We start from the raw sequence: 20,697 nt of genomic DNA on the forward strand, positions 1-20,697 counted from the left end.
AAAAAAAAAAAGGCCGGGTGTGGTGGCTCATGGCTGTAATCCCAGCTACTTGGAAGGCTGAGGTAGAGAATTTCTTGAACCCAGGAAGTGGAGGTTGCAGTGAGCCGAGAGCACACCACTTCACTCCAGCCTGGGCGACAAAGCAAGAATCTATCTCAAAAAAAAGCACTGAACTAGGAGTCGAATGGCCTGAGAGTAGGCTTGTTACTCATCAGCACTGGGCAAATCACCATCGGTGCCTATATCTATTCATCCACCATCCCCAAAAGCTCAGAGGAAGTTGGGGGAAGTGTAAATCCGTTGACAAGGGCATCCCGGCTACGGCCTGGAATCTCCCGTGGGGTGAGGGCCCCCGAGGCCATCTGTCCTCTGCACTCCCAGGGGCGTTAGCAGTGTGGTCAGGCGTTGCATCCACAAGCCCACGAGCCAGGAGTACGCCGTGAAGGTCATCGACGTCACCGGTGGAGGAAGCTTCAGCCCCGAGGAGGTGCGGGAGCTGCGGGAAGCCACGATGAAGGAGGTGGACATCCTGCGGAAGGTCTCAGGGCACCCCAACATCAGTGAGTGATGGCCCCAAGCCACACAGCGGGGGTGGACCCCCTGTGATTCTGCCCTGACAGCCCAAGCCAGGGAGTGTGGCCCCACCGCACAGCCAGCTAGAACCACTCAGGCTCAAGGCTCCCAGTTCCAACCACACTGCTGTGACAGAAGGGGTCCCAGGCAGGGATGGATGCAGGTGGGGGAAAGGGAGTTTAATGTTCCTGAGCTGAATTAGCTAGGCATGGTGGTGCACGCCTGTAATCCCAGCCACTCGGGAGGCTCAGGCAGGAGCATCACTTTAGCCCAGGAATTTGAGGCTGCAGTGAGCTATGACTGCACCATTACACTCCAGCCTGGGTGAGGCCCTGTCTCTAAAAATAGTAACAATGATAATAAAGCCCCTGGGCCTGCCCACACCCCTGGTTGGCGTCCTTCAGGCACCCTACTGATTCCCCTGTCAGCTTCTGAAGTCAGCCCACAGCAGCCTTGGCCCCTCCCCCCGTGCCCGGGTTCCCCTGCTACCTGAGACCAGCTGGCCATTTCCATTTCAGTACAGCTGAAGGACACTTATGAGACCAACACTTTCTTCTTCTTGGTGTTTGACCTGTAAGTACCCAGCCCCAGAGCCAACCACACCTGGGAGAACCTCTGACTGTTGTCCCCTCCCCCACCCCAGGGCTGGCTGGAGACCACAGCCAGTCCCTAAACTAAGGATGCCAAATCCATCATGGTGTTCAGACACATCGGCCCCTGGGGTGGGGCTGCCGGGTTTGAAAACTTGGGCTCATCGCTTGTGGGCTGGATCATTTCTTTAAATCTTAGTTTTCTAATAATTACGGGAGTGATAATAGCATAGTGACTGGCATAGTGTGAATGCTAGTAATTATTAGCTACAGGCCGGGCACAGTGGCTTATGCCTGTAATCCCAGACTCCCATTGTGGGAGGCCAAGGCAAGCAGATCACTTGAGATCAGGAGTTTGGTAAAATCCTGTTTCTACCAAAAATATATTTTTTTAATTAGCTAGGCATGTGCCTGTAATCTCAGCTACTTGGGAGGCCGAGGCAGGGAAATCACTGCCATGAGCTGAGATCATGTCACTGCACTCCAGCCTGGGCAACAAAGCAAGACTCCATCTGAAAAAATAAAAAATAAAGGCTGGGTACAGTGGCTCACACCTGTAATCCCATCACTTTGGGGGCCAAGAAGAGTGGATCAGTTGAGGTTGAGAGTTCAAGACCAGCCTGATCAACATGGAAAAACTCCATCTCTACTAAAAATACAAAATTAACTGGGTATGGTGGTGCATGCCAGTAATCCCAGCTACTCGGGAGGCTGAGGCAGGAGAATCGCTTGAACCCAGGAGGCGGAGGTTGCAGTGAGCCGAGATCGAGCCACTGCACTCCAGCCTGGGCAACGAGCAAAACTCCATCTCAAGAAAGCAAAAAAAAGCGATCCTCCCACCTCAGCCTCCTAAAGTGCTGGGATTACAGGCGTGAGCCACCGTGCCTGGCACAGTGTATTGATATAATTGTTCTATTTTATTATTGGTTGTTAATCTCTTACTATGCCTAATTTATAAACTTTATCTTAGGTATGTACATATAGGAAAAACAGTATGTATAGGCTTCAGTGCTACCCATGGCTTTAGGCATCCATCCACTGGGGGTTTTGGAGCACATCCCCTGCAGATAAACAGGGACAACTGTAGACATATATAAACTAGAACAAGGAGTTAGCAACAGATGGGGGCTTCTCAGACTGAGTGGTCAGGAAAGGGTGTCCAGGAAGGGACTCAAGCAGAGGGTGGCAGGATGTAAGGGCCTCAGACCCTGCAGGCACTCAGTGCGAGGCTGACATGGTCTGAGGTACTTTTTTTTCCCCTAAACTTAAAAAAATTTTTTTTTTATTTTACTTATTTTTGAGACGGAGTTTCGCTCGTTACCCAGGCTGGAGTGCAATGGCGTGATCTCGGCTCACCGCAACCTCCGCCTCCTGGGTTCAGGCAATTCTCCTGCCTCAGCCTCCTGAGTAGCTGGGATTACAGGCACGCGCCACCATGCCCAGCTAATTTTTTTGTATTTTTAGTAGAGACGGGGTTTCACCATGTTGACCAGGATGGTCTCGATCTCTTGACCTCGTGATCCACCTGCCTCGGCCTCCCAAAGAGCTGGGATTACAGGCGTGAGCCACTGCGCCCAGCTGGTACTTTTTTTTTTTTTTTTAAGAGTTTTGCTCAGTCACCCAGGCTGGAGTGCAGTGGAGCAATCTTGGCTCACTGCAACCTCCATCTCATGGGTTAAAGCAATTGTCCTGCTTCAGCCTCCCAAGTAGCTGGCATTACAGGCGCCCGCCACCATGCCCAGCAAATTTTTTTGTAATTTTTTAGTAGAGATGGGATTTCACCACATTGGGCAGGCTGGTCTGGAACTCCTGACCTCAAGTAATCCACCACCTTGGCCTCCCAAAGTGTTAGGATTACACCCGTGAGCCACTGTGCCTGGCCTGACTTTTGAAAAGATCTCACTGGGTATCCAGGGATGGCTGTAATGAGGCGGGACTGGAAAGAGGGAGGCCAGCAGTATCAGGGAGAGAGGCAGGTGGCAGAGGTTGCACCTAGGGTGTGGCCCAAAGGTCAGTATCATCATCATCATCATCATCATCATCACCATCATCACATCATGCCCCTACCTCTACATCAACAGGATTGGTAAGACGAGCCCCTTATCACTAAGCATCAAATTCAAACAACACAAAGTGCTCTGTGAAATGTGGATTCAAGGCTTATTATTGGCCAGGCATGGTGGCTCACACCTGTAATCTCAGCACTTTGGGAGGCCGAGGTGGGAGGACTGCTTGAGGCCAGGAGTTTGAGACCAGCCTGAGCAACAAAGTGAGACCCCATTTCTACAAAAAAATGTATTTATTTATTTTAGTAGAGACGGAGTTTCACCATGTTGGTTAGGATGATCTCGATCTCCTGACCTCATGATTCCACCCACCTCAGCCTCCCAAAGTGCTGGGAATACAGGTCTGAGACACCGTACCTGGCCTACAAAAAATTTTAAAATTAGGGCCAGGCATGGGGTTCATGTCTGTAGTCCCAGTACTTTGGGAGGCTACAGTGGGCCAGGAAAAGACCAGCCTGGGCAACACGGCATAACCCTCTCTCTACAAAAAATACAAAAATGAGTCAAGCATGGCGGCAGATATCTGTAATCCTGGCTACTTAGGAGGCCGAGGCACAAGAATGGCTTGAACTTGGGAAGCAGAGGATGCAGCTGGCTGAGGCCGTGCCACTGTACCCCGGCCTGGGCAAGAGGGAGACTTTCTCCAAACCCTCCAGACTCACCAGCTGCAGCCGTCTCGACTCTGCTCTGCAGCCCTGTCCTGTACAGCCCGTGGGGGCAGCTCAAATGTCTTTAACCTTTGAAGAAGTTGCTGGGGGAAGCTATTTTTAATGCTGCCCTGAGGAGCCCTCCAGCATATAACCAGATTGTTCTATCAGAGACTTCTTTCTAGATCATCCCAGGAAGAAGATTGAACTGCAGTTCTTAATCCCGAAATTGGCAAACTTTGTTACTGCAACTCTTGCACAGCCGATTCTTCCCATTTGTTTCCTGGGAAAAATCGGGATACTCAGCCAGGCGCGGTGGCTCTCACCTGTAATCCCAGCACTTTGGGAGGCTACCTGAGGTCAGGAGTTCGAGACTAGCCTGGAAACATGGAGAAACCCTGTCTCTACTAAAAATACAAAAATTGGCCAGGTGTGGTGGGGGGGCGCCTGTAATCCCAGCTACTCAGGAGGCTGAGTCAGGACAGTCACTTGAATCTGAGAGGCGGACGTTGCAGTGAGCCCAGATCATGCCACTGCACTCCAGCATGGGCCACAAGAGCAAAAACTCCGTCTCGGGAAAAAAAAAAAAAAAAAAAATCTGGATACTCATGTCCTTCTGATCTGGATCTGAGGTCCTGGGCCAGTGGTTCAGGGTCCCCTCTTTCAGCCTCCAGCCATGATTTAGGCCCCAATACATCCCAGTACACGGTGTCACTTCCATAGATGGGAGGACCCTGATGCTGATACAATGGAGATGGAACAGAAAGGGCGCTTGAGCTGGGACTCCCTGATTGTCCACCAACTTCAGGGCCCAGGGCGGGGTACTGTACACAGGGCCACCAGCTTGGGGCCCACTGCTTCCCTGGTTGCTTCCAGCCATCTTGGCCTGAAACCAGGGCAATGGGAACCTGGGAGAGGACTTACCTAGGAAATGCCTAGCCCATGAAAAGGTGGGATTTTTATTCCAGGGGAAAAATTAAGTTAGGGGAGAAACCCAGGTCATCTGTTTTCCTCGGAGGGTTGATGAGAGCCTGAGGCTCGGAGGTGGGCCACCTCTCCACCCTCCTTCGCTTTTCTCCCAGTTCTTCCAGAACCACTCCTCTCCCCACACTGTGGTTCTCCATGGGAAGTGGCCCACTTAGCTTCTAGAGGTACCAGGTGGAAGGCAGCTCTCTGGGGGCAGAGGAAGGAGGCTGGTGGTCTTGGGACCAATCCAGTTACCAACCCTGTTTCCACAGGATGAGGAGAGGGGAGCTCTTTGACTACCTCACTGAGAAGGTCACCCTGAGTGAGAAGGAAACCAGGTGAGGGTCCCTTTGCCCTTCTCTCTGCTCCCTCCCACTTGGCCTGGGGCCACGGGCCCTGGGATGCCAGGGGTGTCAGGGCGCATATGCTGCTCCCTTGCAGTGTGGCTGAAATGTGAGCTGTGTCTCCCTGCCTGTCGCCTGACCCTGCACAGGGGAAGTGACAAGTGTGTGCCCCACCCTAGAAAGATCATGCGAGCTCTGCTGGAGGTGATCCGCACCTTGCACAAACTCAACATTGTGCACCGGGACCTGAAGCCTGAGAACATCCTCTTGGATGACGACATGAACATCAAGCTCACAGACTTTGGCTTTTCCTGCCAGCTGGAGCCTGGAGAGAGGCTCCGAGGTCCGGTAACATGACCTTGGCCCACGTCTGAGCCTCAGGCTCTCACCAACCCTCCGAGGAATACAGATGACCTGGGTTTCTCCCCTAACTTAATTGTTCCCCAGAATAAAAACCCCACCATTTCATGGGCTAGGCATTTCTTCAGGTAAGTCCTTTCCCAGGCTCCCAGTGCCCTAGTTCCAGACCAGGATGGCTGGAAGTAACCAGGGAAGCAGTGGTGGACCCTGAGCTGGTAGCCCTGTGAACAGCACCCCGCCCTGCCCTGGGCCCTGAAGCTGGTGAACACTGGGGGAGTCCCAGCCCAAGTGTCATTTCTGTTCCATCTCCGTTGTCACTTTGGACTTCCTCTTTTATTTCTGAGACGTGGGGCGATCTTGGCTCACTGCAACCTCTGCCTCCCGGGTTCAAGCTTCCTGAGTAGCTGAAACTACAGGCATGTGCCACCAGGCCCTGCTAATTTTTATATTTTTAGTAGAGACGGGGGTATTGCCATGTTGGCCAGGCTGGTTTAGAACTCCTGGCCTCAGGTCACCCACCTGCCTCGGCCTTCCAAAGTGCTAGGATTACAGACATGAGTCACTGCACCCAGCCTGGACTTCCTATTCTGAGCGCCCTGCTGACCTGTCTTGATGGTGACTGTTCCTGCAGAGGTCTGTGGGACCCCCAGTTACCTGGCCCCTGAGATCATCGAGTGTTCCATGAACGACGACCATCCAGGCTACGGGAAGGAGGTGGACATGTGAGTGTGCTGGGGGAGGAGCACCTGGCTGGACTGGGCTGGTGCCCCTGGCGCTGGGTAAGTGGCCCTGGGCCCTCACACCTCCAGGTGGAGCACGGGAGTTATCATGTACACACTGCTGGCCGGCTCCCCGCCCTTCTGGCACCGGAAGCAGATGCTGATGCTGAGGATGATCATGAGTGGCAACTATCAGTTTGGCTCACCCGAGTGGGATGATTACTCAGACACCGTGAAGGACCTGGTGAGAGGCCAGGCCTACTGGCCCGGGGCTCAGGGCCACAGTGCCAGGCACGCCTGTCGGAGGAGGCCCTTATCTCCTGACATGCTGAGGGGACCTGCCTTGACATTCTCGGTTCCCGTCTCATCCCCTCCCAGGTCTCCCGCTTCCTGGTGGTGCAACCCCAGAGCCGCTGCACAGCAGAAGAGGCCTTGGCACACCCCTTCTTCCAGCAGTACGTGGTGGAAGAAGTGCGGCACTTCAGCCCCCGGGGGAAGTTCAAGGTACGAAGCATCCCGCCCCAGACCTTGTGGCAGCTGCTGCCAGCACCCCAAGTCTAAATCTGTAAGCTCTCTCCTCTCCCAGGTGTCCTTACACCCCAAGGGTTTCCAGAGCACCTGCCCCTCCCCTTCTAGCCCCCTGTGATGGCTCCAGCTCCACTGCCAGCTTCAGAGATGATAGGTGTCAGCCCAGTCCATCCCTGCAGATGCCAGTGAGGAGGAAGTGGGGGACACTAGGAGGGGCCCCAAGAAGCCACTCAAGGCTTCATGGCAAATGAGCCCAGGGCATCCCTGTGCTGGACGGCCAGGGGCTGGCTGGCGGGGGCTGCAGCCCAGCTTCTCCGCTTGGGGGGCAGGTGATCGCTGTGACCGTGCTGGCTGCAGTGCGGATCTACTACCAGTACCGCCGAGTGAAGCCCGTGACCCGGGAGATCGTCATTCGAGACCCCTACGCCCTCCGGCCTCTGCGCCGGCTCATTGACGCCTACGCCTTCCGAATCTACGGCCACTGGGTGAAGAAGGGGCAGCAGCAGAACCGAGCTGCCCTCTTTGAGAACACACCTAAGGCAGTGCTCCTCTCCCTGGCTGAGGAGGACTACTGAGGGGCTGGCCAGTCAGGGAGGCTAGAGGGCAGGCGGGGAGGGGAAGCCAGGGAAATAAAAGTCAAAGCGGTGAGACGCACGCAGGCCTCTGCAGAAGGAGCACTTGGCCCTCACCAGAAACCCCTGGAGTTGAGGCCATGATCCCCTCTCAAAGGCTGTGCATGAGGGATGCAGGTGTTCCCACCACACAGCAATACTTGCAGGCTGGCCAGGCCCCTGGTGGGCAGAGATGACATGTGGCCTGAGAACCAGGAGCCCCCTGCTCCTCCACTTCCCAGATGAGCCACCATCTCAGTCTCTCTTTCGGGGAGGCCCAGAGTTACTGATACTTGGGCCCTCTTTCCTTAGGGTCCTAGGAGAAATGAGGTTGTATTGACCCCATGACACCTAGTGACAGTGCGGGAGCAGGCTACTCTCCAGGAGCATGTTTTTAGAGGCATATGGAGAAGGGGATCCAGGCGTGGTGGCTCACACCTGTACTACCAGCACTTTGGGAAGTCAAGGTGGGAGGACTGCTTGAGGCCAGGAGTTCAAGACCAGCCTGGGCAACACAGTGAGATCCCATTACTATAAAAATTCAAAAAATTAGCCAGGCATGGTGGTGTACAGTTGTAGTCCCAGCTACTAGGGAAGCTGAGGTGGGAGAACTGCTTGAGCCCAGGAGTTCAAGGCTGCAGTGAGCCGTGATCACCACTGTCCTCTGGTGTGGGCAACAAAGCAAGACCCTGTCTCAGAAAAATAAAAATAAAAAACAATAGAATGGGAAGCTTCTGCTATTTGTATTCCTGGAGTATTATTTGCTTTGTGATTCCCACAATGCACCACCTCACCTGGTACATCATTTGGTTCTCCCAGGCCCTTTTAGGACTGAACTGTGCTTTAAATAGCCACCAGCCTGCCTGTTACACACTGGAAACTAGTTTCCTCCAGACAGACACGAAACAACAGATGAGGCCATGAAAAAAGCATTCTCCTTCCACAACAATTGGCCAGGAAAACAAACAGAACCACGAAAATCCTGCCTTGAGGAAACAATGTCAGCTTCATAATCATCTAGGGAGAAAGTAGGACAGAACGGATTTTAAAACGTTTAACAAATGGCCTTCAGAGCCTTCTGTTCAATTGTTTGTGTGTTTGCCCCTGTGTCGATAATACTTGGCTTCAAAGAGAAACACGGAGCTCCCGGCCACCACCAACACACCCTCCTCCAAGACACAGCAGGCTGAGTCCTCTCCTGCCCTGGTGAGAGATGCCTGCCACAGAGGGATGGGAGGCAGGAAAGGGGAAGTTTCTTCCTGAGGCTGAAGCTCCTGAGCTTGGACCTAGGCTGTGTTTGCAACATGGCCAGGGAATGACAATGACCCTAAAGGGCTTTTCTCCTTGTCACCACCCGGCTGCTCACAGCTCCCCCGGCGGCCGGCCTGTGTCTGCTGCACAGCGGAAGCCCAGGTTGTCTGAGGCTGAATCTGGAGTATTGCCCATCCTGCCAGCAGAGAAGGAGAGAGAGGAGGGACATGTTCTGAGAAAGAGACCTGGGGGCTTACCCATCTTGCCTGCCTCACCCACAGGGCCGGCCGTGGTCGGGGGGCCTGAGGGCTGGGGAGGGCATGGTCTGGAAAGAAGCCTATTTTGAGGGCAGGTCCTGAGCCCGGACCAGTCCTGGGAGAAAGGGGACAGGCAGGGGCTTTGCGACAAAAGAAGGGACCTTGCAGGAGTGAGGGAAGGGATGGTGGCCCAGAGAGAAAGCACTGGAGGCCAGAAAAGACAGTGACTAACTTCTACTGTTAGCAGCTGAGAACAATTCAGTAGAGAAAACCTGTCCTCAAGCAATGAGAATATCGTGGCCGGGTACAGCGGCTTATGCCTGCAATCCCAGCACTCTGGGAGGCCAACACGGGCTGACTGCTTGAGTCCAGGAGTTACAGACAAACCTAGGCAACATGGCAACACCTATCTCTACAGAAAAAGCCCATCTCTACAAAAGTTAGCTGGGCATAATGGTGCTGCCTGTAGTCCCAGATACTTGAGGACCTGAGGTGGGAGGAACGCCAAAGCCTGGCAACTTGAGGCTGCAGTGAGCCCAGACTGAACCACCGCACTCCAGCATGGGCAACAGAGCGAGACTTCGTCTCAAAAACAAAAACTGACTTTTTGTGTGCCCACCAGTTTGAAGAGTCAGTAACTCCAGGACTATGAGCAATGACCTACTGATGTGGTCTTTCCACTCCCCTTCTTTTGCCCACCTAGCTGTGAGGACAAGAGGAGAAACCCCATAATTAAGATGCCACACACAGTCCCCTTGGGCACTGAGAGCTGGCAGAAAAGTCACAAGGTGTCCTTGGCCCCTTTGCTTTTCATGGCAAGTGCTGCTGGCCTTCTTTTCTGTACCCACAACAGGGCGTGGTCTCAGGGAGGTGCTGGGACCGCCTCATTACACACAGCCGGTTGTGGTGTGAAGGTGGGGGCATTCCAGACCGGGATGCAGACTAAGCCGCACGTTCCCTGGGACCAAGCCCCTTACCTGGTGGTGACCCGGGCCCGGTGATTGGCAGAGCCATCGGCTGTGTCGATCCAGGATGCCCCCCGAAGGACGCGCATGTCCTGCTCAGCGGCCTGGTATGGAGATGCTGTCCACTCCCACACGTTGCCCAGGAGGTCATAGAGCCCTGCAGCCCCACCAGTGGGTCAGGCCAGGCTGGGACCCATGGACCACCCCATCTACCCTCTGAGGTCCTGGGGGCCAACTAGGGGAAGCGAGGTGCTTCACTCTGCCCCCTCTCTCAGACATGATGGTCTCAGTAGCCAGTCTGAGAGCACAGCTGCGAGCCCAGGAGAGCTCTTACCGTAGTTGTTCTGGGCAGGGAAAGCATTCACGGGGGAGACTCCATGGAAGCCATCCTCAGCTTTGTCCCCTTTGGGGAATTTTCCCTGAAGGAAGAAAGGAAGGGTAAAGGATTTACCTCCTGCCTATCTAGAGGAAAACCATTTGAGGAAAGGGAGGGGCAAAGGGCAGTGACCTGAAGTTTCCATACGGAGCCCCCAGTCCCGTCACCTCACACCTCCATGGCAAGCTCCCTGCTGGATTAGGAAGAGTGCTTATGCTGCACCCACAGGCCTCCAGGTCAAGCCCAGCCTGCACCTGTCCTCTCCACTCTCAGCAACTTCCTGCCCTCTGCCTAGAACCCCACGTGCCACAGCCTCCGGAAGACAGGTTTCTCCCAGCCTCCTCCACACTCGCCCCCTCGACCCTGCCTGAGCACTGCAGCCTACTCCTGCCAGCCTTCCCAAGACACTGCTTTTTCACTTGCTTATTTTATTTGTACTTGTTTATTTATTTATTTATTTATTTTTGAGGTAAGGTCTCATTATCATTCTGTCGCTCAGGCTGGAGTGCAGTGGAAGTGTGATCATAGCTCACTGCAACCTCTGCCTCCTGGGTACAAGTGATTCTCCTGACCAAGTCCCAAGCAGCTGGGATTACAGATGCATGTTACCACGCCCAACTAATTTTTTATTATTTATTTATTTACTTACTTATTTTTTTGAGATAGAGTTTTGCTCTTGTTGCCCAGGCGGGAGTGCAGTGGAGTGATCTCGGCTCACCGCAACCTTTGTCTTCTGGGTTCAAACGATTCTCCTGCCTCCGCCTCCCGAGTAGCTAGGACTGCAGGCCTGTACCACCATGCCCAGCAGATTTTGTATTTTTAGTAGAGATGGGGTTTCTCCATGTTGGTCAGGCTGGTCTTAAACTTCTGACTGCAGGTGATCCACCTGCCTTGGCCTTCTAAAGTGCTAGGATTACAGGTGTGAGCCACCACACCTGGCCACCATAAGTACTTTCTATTAAAGATTTGTAGGGCCGTGTACGGTGGCTCATGCCCATAATCCTAGCAGTTTGGGAGGCTGAGGCAGGCGGATCACCTCAGGAGTTTAAGACCAGCCTGGTCAACATGGCCAACCCCCATCTCTACTAAAAATAGAAAAAAAAAAATAGCTGGCTGTGGTGGGAGGCGCCTGTAATCCCAACTACTCAGGAGACTGAGGCAGGAGAATGGCTTAAACCATGGAGGTGGAGGTTGCAGTGAGCCAAGATCACACCACTGCACTCCAGCCTGGGTGACAAAGAGACTCTGTCTCAAAAAAAGAAAGAAAGAAAGAAAAAGAAATTAAGTAGTTATACCCCGTTGCCTTTTGCTTTATCAGCTGTGAGTCATCAGCTCCATCAGAACCCAAGCCCTCTGCATGCCGAGGCCGAACGACGCAGCGCCTGGCCTGCAGCAGGTCTCAGCGGTGCTTGGTGAAAGAGGAACGTAGGTCTTACCTGCCACAGGTTGGTGCGGTTTGGCTGGAACCGATTCCCCCATGGGTAAACCTGACCTGCCAGGAGAGCAAGGAGGCAGCAGAGGAGAGGGAAGTGAAGAATTAGGGAAGAAAAAAAAAAACAGTGAGACAACCAAAAGGAAGTTAGAGGCTTTCAAGAAAAAAGACTGAAATGACCTGCTTTTAATTCCCCATGCCGTCCTCTCCACTCATTGTACTGCACTGGGGGCCCTGGCCTCCTCATGTGCTCCAGGGCAATGCAGTCCTAAGCATGGTTCTGGGACCTGAGCCAGTTTACAAGTCTGAGCCACAGCATCTGGCCCAGTTATTAATTTTTTTTTTTGAGATGGAGTCTTGCTCTGCCGCCCAGGCTGGAGTGCAGTGGCACAATCTCGGCTCACTGCAACCTCCACCTCCTGGGTTCAAGCGATTCTTCCGCCTCAGCCTCCCAAGTAGCTGGGACCACAGGCATGCGCCACCACGCCTGGCTAATTTTTGTATTTTTAATAGAGACGGGGTTTCACCATGTTGGCCAGGATGGTCTCAATCTCATCACCTCGTGATCCACCCACCTCAGCCTCCCAAAGTGCTGGGATTACAGGCGTGAGCCACCGCACCCAGCCCCTTCCCACCCTTTAAAGCCCCCCATAACAAGGCAGGACAGGGAGAAGAATAAAAAAAAATCGCCTCATCATCTGGATACCCTTCAAGCCCCCTCGGGCAGCAAACTCCCACTCTTCCTCAGTGGGCAGCCGTCTTCCCCGCCAAGCACAGTAGGCACGGGCGTCATTCCAGCTCACGTGTAACACTGGGTACTCCAGCCTCTCTCGGATGCCAGAGCCAGGACCTGCAGGCTGACAGCCAGGACGAGGTGAGACAGGCTTCCGGGAGTGCATTAAGTACCAGGCAGGCTAGGTTTAGGGTGCTTGCATTCAGCTTTTACCAGTAGATGGAGCAGGGGAGCTGGAAGAGAGCCAGGTGAGTGAGGAGCATCCGGAGCCAGAAAAGAGAGACTACAGGAGACGGAAGGGGGAAACGGATGGGTAACAGCAAACAAGATTCGGCAGGGAAGCAGGACTGCCAAGCGATTTCCTGATATTCCCGTCGTCCTCTGAAAGTCAGTGTTCCTAGATGTACAAGAAGTATGGGAAGCTGGGCCTGGAGAATAAAAGAGTCAAGCAGGGGTAGGAAATGAGGCAGTGGAATCAGCCCTTACCTGCCTCCAAAATGCCTTTTCCACTGGAAGCCACCAGAGTACCGGCTGCAAAAAAGGAGACCCACTGCAAGATGCTCCGCCCAGCAAGGGCACCTTCCCCACTGAGCCACAGGACACAGAACAGACGTCAGGCTGAGACTCAAGTGCTCTAAGTCAGGTTGTGGCTGGAATTTTTTTTTTTTTGAGACAATGTCTTGCTCTGCCACTCAAGCTACAGTGCAGTGGCACCATCACAGCTCACTGCAGTCTCAACCTCCTGAGTAGCTGGGACTACAGATGTGCAAGACCACGCCCAGCTAATTTTCTTATTTTTTTTTTTTTTGTAGATATGGGGTCTCACTATGTTGCCCAAGCTGGTCTTGAATTCCTGGGCTTAAGTGATTGTCCCACCTCAGCCTCCCAAAGTGCTGAGGTGATAGGCGTGAGCCACCATGCCCAGCTGAGACTGGAATCTTTATAGAGTCCCATATTACCAACCACCCTTATTGGAGGTTGGCTTGCCAAGGTGACCTCTTTTTTTTTTTATTTTTTGACACAGATCTCTTTTTTTGTTGTTGCCCAGGCTGGAGTGCAGCCATGCTATCTCCACTCACTGCAACCTCAGCCCCTCAGGTTCAAGTGATTCTCTTGCCTTAGCCTCCCAAGTAGCTGGGATTATAGATGTGCAGCACCACACCTGGCTAATTTTTGTATTTTTAGTAGAGACAGCGTTTTGTCATCTTGCCCAGGCTAGTCTCAAACTCCTGACCTCAGGTGACGCACCCACCTCAGCCTCCCAAAGTGCTGGGATTATAGGCATGAGCCACTGTGCCTGGCCCCTCAAGGTGATCTCTTGATTCAGGAAGTATCTTGAACCCTATCCTGACTTGGACCTTTAGGCAGAGCTAACTTGGGTTCAGGGTTAACTTCCTGGGAGTGTGTACTGATCTGACGCTCCAGGGTGGGTATCTCCTGCTTCCCCTCTGCCTCCAGCTCTCAGGTCTGACTCTCCACTGTGTCCTGGGTGACCCATGTCCCACAGGATTCGCTGTCTAGGTCCCACTCCTAGACTTCAGCTCTAAGTCCAGGTTTTCTTACCTTCATTGGCTGGGTTGCTTTGTTTCTCAGCTCATCGGAGACAAACTCCTCAAAGACAAAGCTCCATCCAAACATCTCAGCCTCTGTCCGATACTTCTTCTCCCTGATAAAATCCCTGCAAAGGCACAGTTCAGCTGGTTCAGCTTGTGAGGTTCTGTGTCTGCCCTACCCTCTCCTGCTCCAGTAAACCTCAGACAACCTGGTTCTGTAGGTTACACACCACAGTGTTCACGATCGTCAAGGAATTAACCTGAAGACTGAGCGATTCTTTTAAATTAGGAAGCAACAAATTCACATACAGTAAAATTTACTCTCTTCAGTGTTTAGTTCTGTGAGGTTTATTTATTGTTTTTTACTTTATTTATTTTTTGATACGGAGTCTTGCTCTATTGCGCAGGCTGGAGTGCCGGTGGAGCAATCTCGGCTCACTGCAACCTCTACCTCCTAGGTTCAAGTGATTCTCCTGCCTCCGCCTCTCTGGAATTTCAGGCACATACCACCACATCCAGCTAATTTTTGCATTTTTTGTAGAGACAGGGTTTCACAATGTTAGCCAGGCTGGTTTCGAACTCCTAAACTCAGGTAATTCACCCACCTCAGCCTCCCAAAATGTTGGGATTACAGGTGTGAGGCACAACACCTGGCCAAATTTTTTTTTTTAGACTCAGGTTGGAGTGCAGTGGTGCGATCTGAGCTCACTGCAACCTCCACCTCCTGGGTTCAAGGGATTCTCCTGTTTCAGATTCCCCAGCAGCTGGGATTACAGGCGCACTACCACATCCAGCTAATTTTTGTAATTTTAGTAGAGATGGGGTTTCACCATGTTGGCCAGGCTGGTCTCGAACTCCTGACCTCATGATCCACCCTTCTCGACCTCCCAAAGTGCTGGGACTGTGCCTGGCCCCAAATAACTTTTTACTTATTTATTTATTTTTTTAAGACCAGGTCTCACTCTGTCACCGAAGCTGGAATGCAGTAGCTCAATCACGGCTCACTGTAGCCTCAACCTCCTGGGTTCAAGCAATTTTCATACCTCAGCCTCCCGATTTATTTTAATTATTTGTATTTTGAGACTGGGTCTCATTCTGTCACCCAGGCTGGAGTGAAGTGGTGCAATCACAGCGCACTGCAGCCTTGACTTCCTGGGCTCAAGCAATCTTCCCTCCTCGGTCTCCCAAGTAGCTGTGACTAGAGGTGCATGCCACCATGCCCAGCTAATTTTGTAGAGATGGGGGTTCATTATGCTGACCAGGCTGGTCTAAAAATCCTGAGCTCAAGTGATCTGCCCACCTCAGGCTCCCAAAGTGTTGGGATTATAGGCCTGAGCCACTGCGCCCGGCAGCTCTGTGAGTTTGACAAAGGATATAGTCACTATCATAAAACTAAGATACAGAGATGGAGGGATCCAAGATGGCTGATTAGGAGCAGCTCTGGATTACAGCTCCCAGTGAAAGCATGGAGGGTGAATGGACTCCGTATTTCCAGATGGATTTTTATTGCCCACAGACCAGGAGATTCCCGGGTGGAGGAGCGCCACGGGTTGCCAGTGTGGCTGTTTTGGCTGGCGCAGCGGGTCTCCACACGAAAAACTCACATGTGCCATTTTAGCTGGTTACTGGAGCGCCTGGGAGACAGAGTTGCCGATTCAACTGATAAAAAGGGGACTGAGGCTGGTCCAAAGCTGGTGAGTTATCTCAATTGATGGTTCACAGTCAGTTACAAATCGAACTCCTTGTTCTACTCTTCCCCCCACTTCTCACTACTACATTTGACTAGTCTTAAAAAAGAAAAAAAGGGGGACCGAAACAGGGAGCCACGCCAGGAGATTCCCAGGCGAAAAAGCACCACAAATCTCCAGCATGGCTGTTGGAGCCAGCGCAGTGGGTCTCCACACGGGAAATCACACAGATCCAGGACCCTTTTCAACAGGCAACTGGAATGCCTGGGAGACAGACTCGTCCATTCAACTGACAAAAAGGGTACTGAAACAGGGAGACAGGCCAGGAGATTCCCGGGCGGAAAAGCGCCACAAGTCTCCAGCACAGCCAGCGCAGCAGGTCTCTACACAAAATCTCACACAAATCCAGGCGCCTTTTCAACTGGCGACTGGAATGCCTGGGAGACAGTTCCGCCCGTTCAACTGAAAAAAAGGGGAATGAAACAGGAAGCCAGGCCAGAAGATTCCCAGGTGAAAAAGCGCCACAAGTCTCCAGCGGCTGTTTCAGCTGGTGCAGTGGGTCTCCGTACAAGAAATCACACAAATCTGGGCGCCATTTTAACTGGTGACTGGAATGCGAATGGCTGGGAGACAGAGTGGCCCATTCAACTAACAAAAAAAGGGGTCTGAGGCAGGGAGCCAGGTGATCAGGCTCGGCTGGTCCCACCCCCACAAAAACCAGCAATCTGAAACACTCTGGATTGAGAGTTTCAGAGCAAGCTCGGCTGAACCCAGGACAGTCCAGCTCTGTGGGGGAAGGGTGTCTGCCATTACCAAGGCAGTCCACCACCGCCGAGGTGGCCCGCCATTGCTGAGGCAGTCCGCCATTACAGAGAGCGTCGCCATTACAGAGGTGGGCTACCATTGCTGAGGGAGTTCTAACTATACCCCTATAAAAAGGACTGCGGGGAAGTTCACACAGCAGCTGGGCAGAGCCCACAGCAGATGAGCAAAGCCTCTGCAGGCAGACTGTGACTAGGCTGCCTCCTCGATGGGCAGGGGAGCCCTGAAAAAAGGCAGCAGCATTACAGAAACTTACAAATAAAGCCCTAACTCCCCAGGACAGAGCACCCGGGGGAAAACAAATGGCATTTATGAATTCTGCTGCAGCAGACTTAAATGTACTGTGCCTGCCCAGCAGCTCTAAATGAACAACAGAGCTCACAGCTCAGCATTTGAGCTCCTATAAAGGACAGACTGTCTCCTCAAGCAGCTCCCTGACCCCCATATATCCAAAGAGTCACCTTATAAAGGAGAACTCAGACTGACATCTGGAGGGTATCCTTCTGGGACAAAGATAGCAGAAGAAACTGGCAGCAACCCTTACTGTTCTGCAGCTGCTGCAGGTGAACCCCAGGCAAGCAGGGTCTGGAGTGGACCCCAGCAGTCCTACAGCAGAGGGGCCTGACTGTTAGAAGGAAAACTAAGAATCAGAAAGAAATAACTTCATCATCAACAAACTGGACGTCAACTCAGAGACCCCATCTGAAAGTCAACTACAAAGACCACAGATAAATAAATCCACAAACATGGGAAGAAACCAGCGCAAAAAGGATGAAAGCACCCAAAACCAGAACGCCTCTCCTCCTCCAAGGGATCAAGGCTGGAGGGAGAATGAGTCTGATGAATTGACAGAAACAGGCTTCAGAAGGTGGGTAATAAGAAACTTCTCTGAGCTAAAAGAACATGTTCTAACCCAATGCAAAGAAACTAAGAACCTTGAAAAATGGCCTGACAAAATGCTAACAAGAATAAACAGCTCAGAGAGGAATATAAATGAATTGATAGAGCTGAAAAACACAACAAGAGAACTTCACAAAGCACACACAAGTTTCAATAGCCGAACTGACCAAGAATAAGAAAGGATATCAGAGGTCGAAGATCAACTCAATGAAATAAAACAAGAAGGCAAGATTAGAGAAAAAAGGGTAAAAAGAAACGAACAAAGCCTCCAAGAAATATGGGACTATGTGAAAAGACCTAATCTACGTTTGATAGGTATACCTAAATGTGATGGAGAGAATGAATCCAAGCAGGAAAACACTCTTCAGAATATTATCCAGGAAAACTTGCCCAACCTATCAAGGCAGGCCAATATTCAAGTCCAGGAAATACAGAGAACGCCACAAAGATATTCCTCAAGAAGAGCAACCCCAAGGCACATAATCCTCATATTCACCAGGGTTGAAATGAAGGAGAAAATACAAAGGGCAGCCAGAGAGAAAGGTCGAGTTACCCACAAAGGGAAGCCCATCAGACTCACAGCAGATGTCTCAGCAGAAACCCTACAAGCCAGAAAAGAGTGGGGACCAATATTCAACATCCTTAAAGAACTTTCAACCCAGAATTTCATATCCAGCCAAACTAAGCTTCGTAAGTGAAGGAGAAATAAAATCCTTTATGAACTAGTAATTACTCATAGATTTCATCACCACCAGGCCTGCATTACAAGAGCTCCTGAAAGAAGCACCTAAACATAGAAAGGAACAACCAGTACCAGCCACTCCAAAAACATAACAAATGGTAAAAAGCATCAACACAATGAAGAAACTGCATCAACTAACGGGCAAAACAGCCAGCTAGCATCAAAATGGCAGGATCAAATTCACACATAACAATATTAACCCTAAATGTAAATGGGCTAAATGCCCCGAATCAATAGACACAGACTGGCAAACTGGATAAAAAGCCAAAACCCATCAGTGTGCTGTATCCAGGAAACCCATCTCACATGCAGGGATACACACAGGCTCAAAATAAAGAGATGGAGGAAGATTTACCAAGCAAATGGAGAGCAAAAAAAGAAAGCAGGAGTTGCAAGACTCGTCTCTGATAAAATAGACTTTAAACCAACAAAGATCAAACGAGACCAAGAAGGACATCACATAATGGTAAAAAGATCAATGCAACAAGAAGAGCTAAAGATCCTAAATATATACACACCCAATACAGGAGCACCCAGATACATAAAGCAAGTTCTTAATGACTCACAAAGAGACTTAGACTCTCACACAATAATAGTGGGAGACTTTAACACTCCACTGTCAATGTTAGACAGATCAACCAGACAGAAAATTAACAAGGATATCCAGGACTTGAACTCAGACCTGGACCAAGCAAGCCTAATAGGCATTTACAGAATTCTCCACCCCAAATCCACAGAATATACATTTTTCTCAGCACATCACACCTACTCTAAAAATGACCACATAATCGCAAGTAAATCACTCCTTAGCAAATGCAAAAGAATGGAAATCATAACAAACAGTCTCTCAGACCACAGTGCAATCAAGTTAACACTCAGAATTTGGAAACTAATTCAGAACCACACAGCTTCATGGAAACTGAACAACTGGCTCTTGAATGCTGACTGGATAAACAATGAAATGAAGGCAGAAATAAAGATGTTTTCAAAACCAACGACACAACATACCAGAATCTCTGGGACACATTTGAAGCCGTCTCTAGAAGAAAATTTATAGCAATAAATGCCCACAAGAGAAGCAAGGAAAGATCTAAAATTGACACCCTATCGTCGAAATTGAAAGAGCTAGAGGAGCAAGATCACAAAAACTCAAAACCTAGCATAAGACAAGAAATAACTGAGATCAGAGCAGAACTGAAGGAATAGAGATACAAAAAAACCTTTCAAAAAAATAAATAAATCCAGGAGCTGGTATTTAGAAAAGATCAACAAAATAGACAGACCACTAGCCAGATTAATAAAAAAAGAAAAGAGAGAAACATCAAATAGATACAATAAAAAATGATAAAGGGGATATCACCACAGATTCCACAGAATACAAACCACCATCAGAGATTACTACAAACAACTCTATACACATAAACCAGTAAACCTGGAAGAAATAGATAAATTCCTGGACACTTGCATCCTCCCAAGCCTAAATAAGGAAGAAGTCAAAACCCTGAATAGACTAATAACAAGGGCTGAAGTTGAGGCAGCAATTAAGAGCCTACCACCCAAAAAAAGCCCAGGTCCACATGGATTCACAGCCGAATGCTACCAGACATACAAAGAGGTGCTGGTACCACTCCTTCTGAAACTATTCCAAACAATCCAAAAAGAAGGAATCCTTCCCAAATCATTTTATGAGACCAACATCACCCTGATACCAAAACCCGGCAGAGACTCAGCAAGAAAAGAAAACTTCAGGCCAATATCCATGATGAACATACATGCAAAAATCTTCAATAAAATACTGGCAAACTGACTGCAACATCACATCAAAAAGCTTATCCTTCACGATCAAGTAGGCTTCATTCCAGGGATGCAAGGCTGGTTCTACATACCAAGTATATAAAAGTAATCCATCATATAAACAGAACCAAAGAGAAAAACCACATGATCATCTCAATAGATGCAGAGAAGGCTTTTGATAAAATTCAATAGCCCTTTATGCTAAAAACGCTCAATAAAATAGGTATTGATGGAACGTATCTCAATATAATAAAAGTTATTTAAGGCAAACCCACAGCCAATATCATACTGACTGGGCAAAAACCGGAAGCATTACCTTTGAAATCTGGCAGTAGACAAGGATACCCTCTTCTCACCACTCCTATTCAATATAGTATTGGAAGTTCTAGCCGGAGCAGTCAGGCAAGAATAAGAAATAAAGCGTATTCAATTAGGAAAGGAGGAAGTCAAACTGTCTCTATTTGCAGATGACATGATTGTATATTTAGTTAAGGTTGATGACCATTGCGTGGGTTTATTAACAGTTTGGCACTTTTCCACAGGGCTTTAATATATGAAAAAAAGAAAAAAGAAAAGTAAAAATAAAAACAAAATAAAATAAAAAAGATTGTATATTTAGAAGACCCCATCGTTTCAGCCCAAAATCTCCTGAAATTGATAAGCAACGTCAGCAAAGTCTCAGGATACAAAATCAATGTGCAAAAATCACAAGCATTCCTATACACCAATAACAGACTTAAAGAGAGCCAAATCAAGAACAAACTGCCATTCACAATTGCT

General features: G+C 50.2%; 2 protein-coding genes across 6 annotated transcripts in view; one reads left to right on the forward strand and one right to left on the reverse strand.

Annotated features, from left to right (window-relative positions):
* The window catches only part of PHKG1 (phosphorylase kinase catalytic subunit gamma 1), a 13,705-nt gene extending 5,243 nt beyond the window's left edge, over window positions 1–8,462 (forward strand). The window contains exons 3-10 of the mRNA XM_017516369.2: window positions 382–560; window positions 1,092–1,146; window positions 5,115–5,180; window positions 5,366–5,529; window positions 6,178–6,268; window positions 6,356–6,509; window positions 6,644–6,769; window positions 7,123–8,462. Coding sequence (XP_017371858.1) covers window positions 382–560; window positions 1,092–1,146; window positions 5,115–5,180; window positions 5,366–5,529; window positions 6,178–6,268; window positions 6,356–6,509; window positions 6,644–6,769; window positions 7,123–7,368 — 1,081 coding nt within the window. The 3' untranslated portion in view covers window positions 7,369–8,462. The remainder of the gene's footprint in view (window positions 1–381; window positions 561–1,091; window positions 1,147–5,114; window positions 5,181–5,365; window positions 5,530–6,177; window positions 6,269–6,355; window positions 6,510–6,643; window positions 6,770–7,122) is intronic.
* Window positions 8,316–20,697, reverse strand: part of SUMF2 (sulfatase modifying factor 2) — a 19,972-nt gene continuing 7,590 nt past the window's right edge. For 2 of the 5 annotated variants that reach the window (XM_037734191.1, XM_037734192.1), the window contains exons 3-10: window positions 13,982–14,096; window positions 12,905–12,949; window positions 12,632–12,799; window positions 12,392–12,542; window positions 11,690–11,745; window positions 10,212–10,296; window positions 9,890–10,034; window positions 8,323–8,851 (exon numbers count right to left, since the gene is read on the reverse strand). In XM_037734191.1, coding sequence (XP_037590119.1) covers window positions 8,767–8,851; window positions 9,890–10,034; window positions 10,212–10,296; window positions 11,690–11,745; window positions 12,392–12,542; window positions 12,632–12,799; window positions 12,905–12,949; window positions 13,982–14,096 — 850 coding nt within the window. In that variant the 3' untranslated portion in view covers window positions 8,323–8,766. Of the gene's footprint in view, window positions 8,852–9,889; window positions 10,035–10,211; window positions 10,297–11,689; window positions 11,746–12,391; window positions 12,543–12,631; window positions 12,800–12,904; window positions 12,950–13,981; window positions 14,097–20,697 lie in introns of all 5 variants that reach the window. The other 3 variants (XM_017516371.2, XM_037734193.1, XM_017516373.2) reach the window with 3 other exon arrangements.

The sequence above is a fragment of the Cebus imitator genome, unplaced genomic scaffold, assembly GCF_001604975.1.
Source record: "Cebus imitator isolate Cc_AM_T3 unplaced genomic scaffold, Cebus_imitator-1.0 Scaffold581, whole genome shotgun sequence".
Taxonomy (NCBI): Eukaryota; Metazoa; Chordata; class Mammalia; order Primates; family Cebidae; genus Cebus; species Cebus imitator.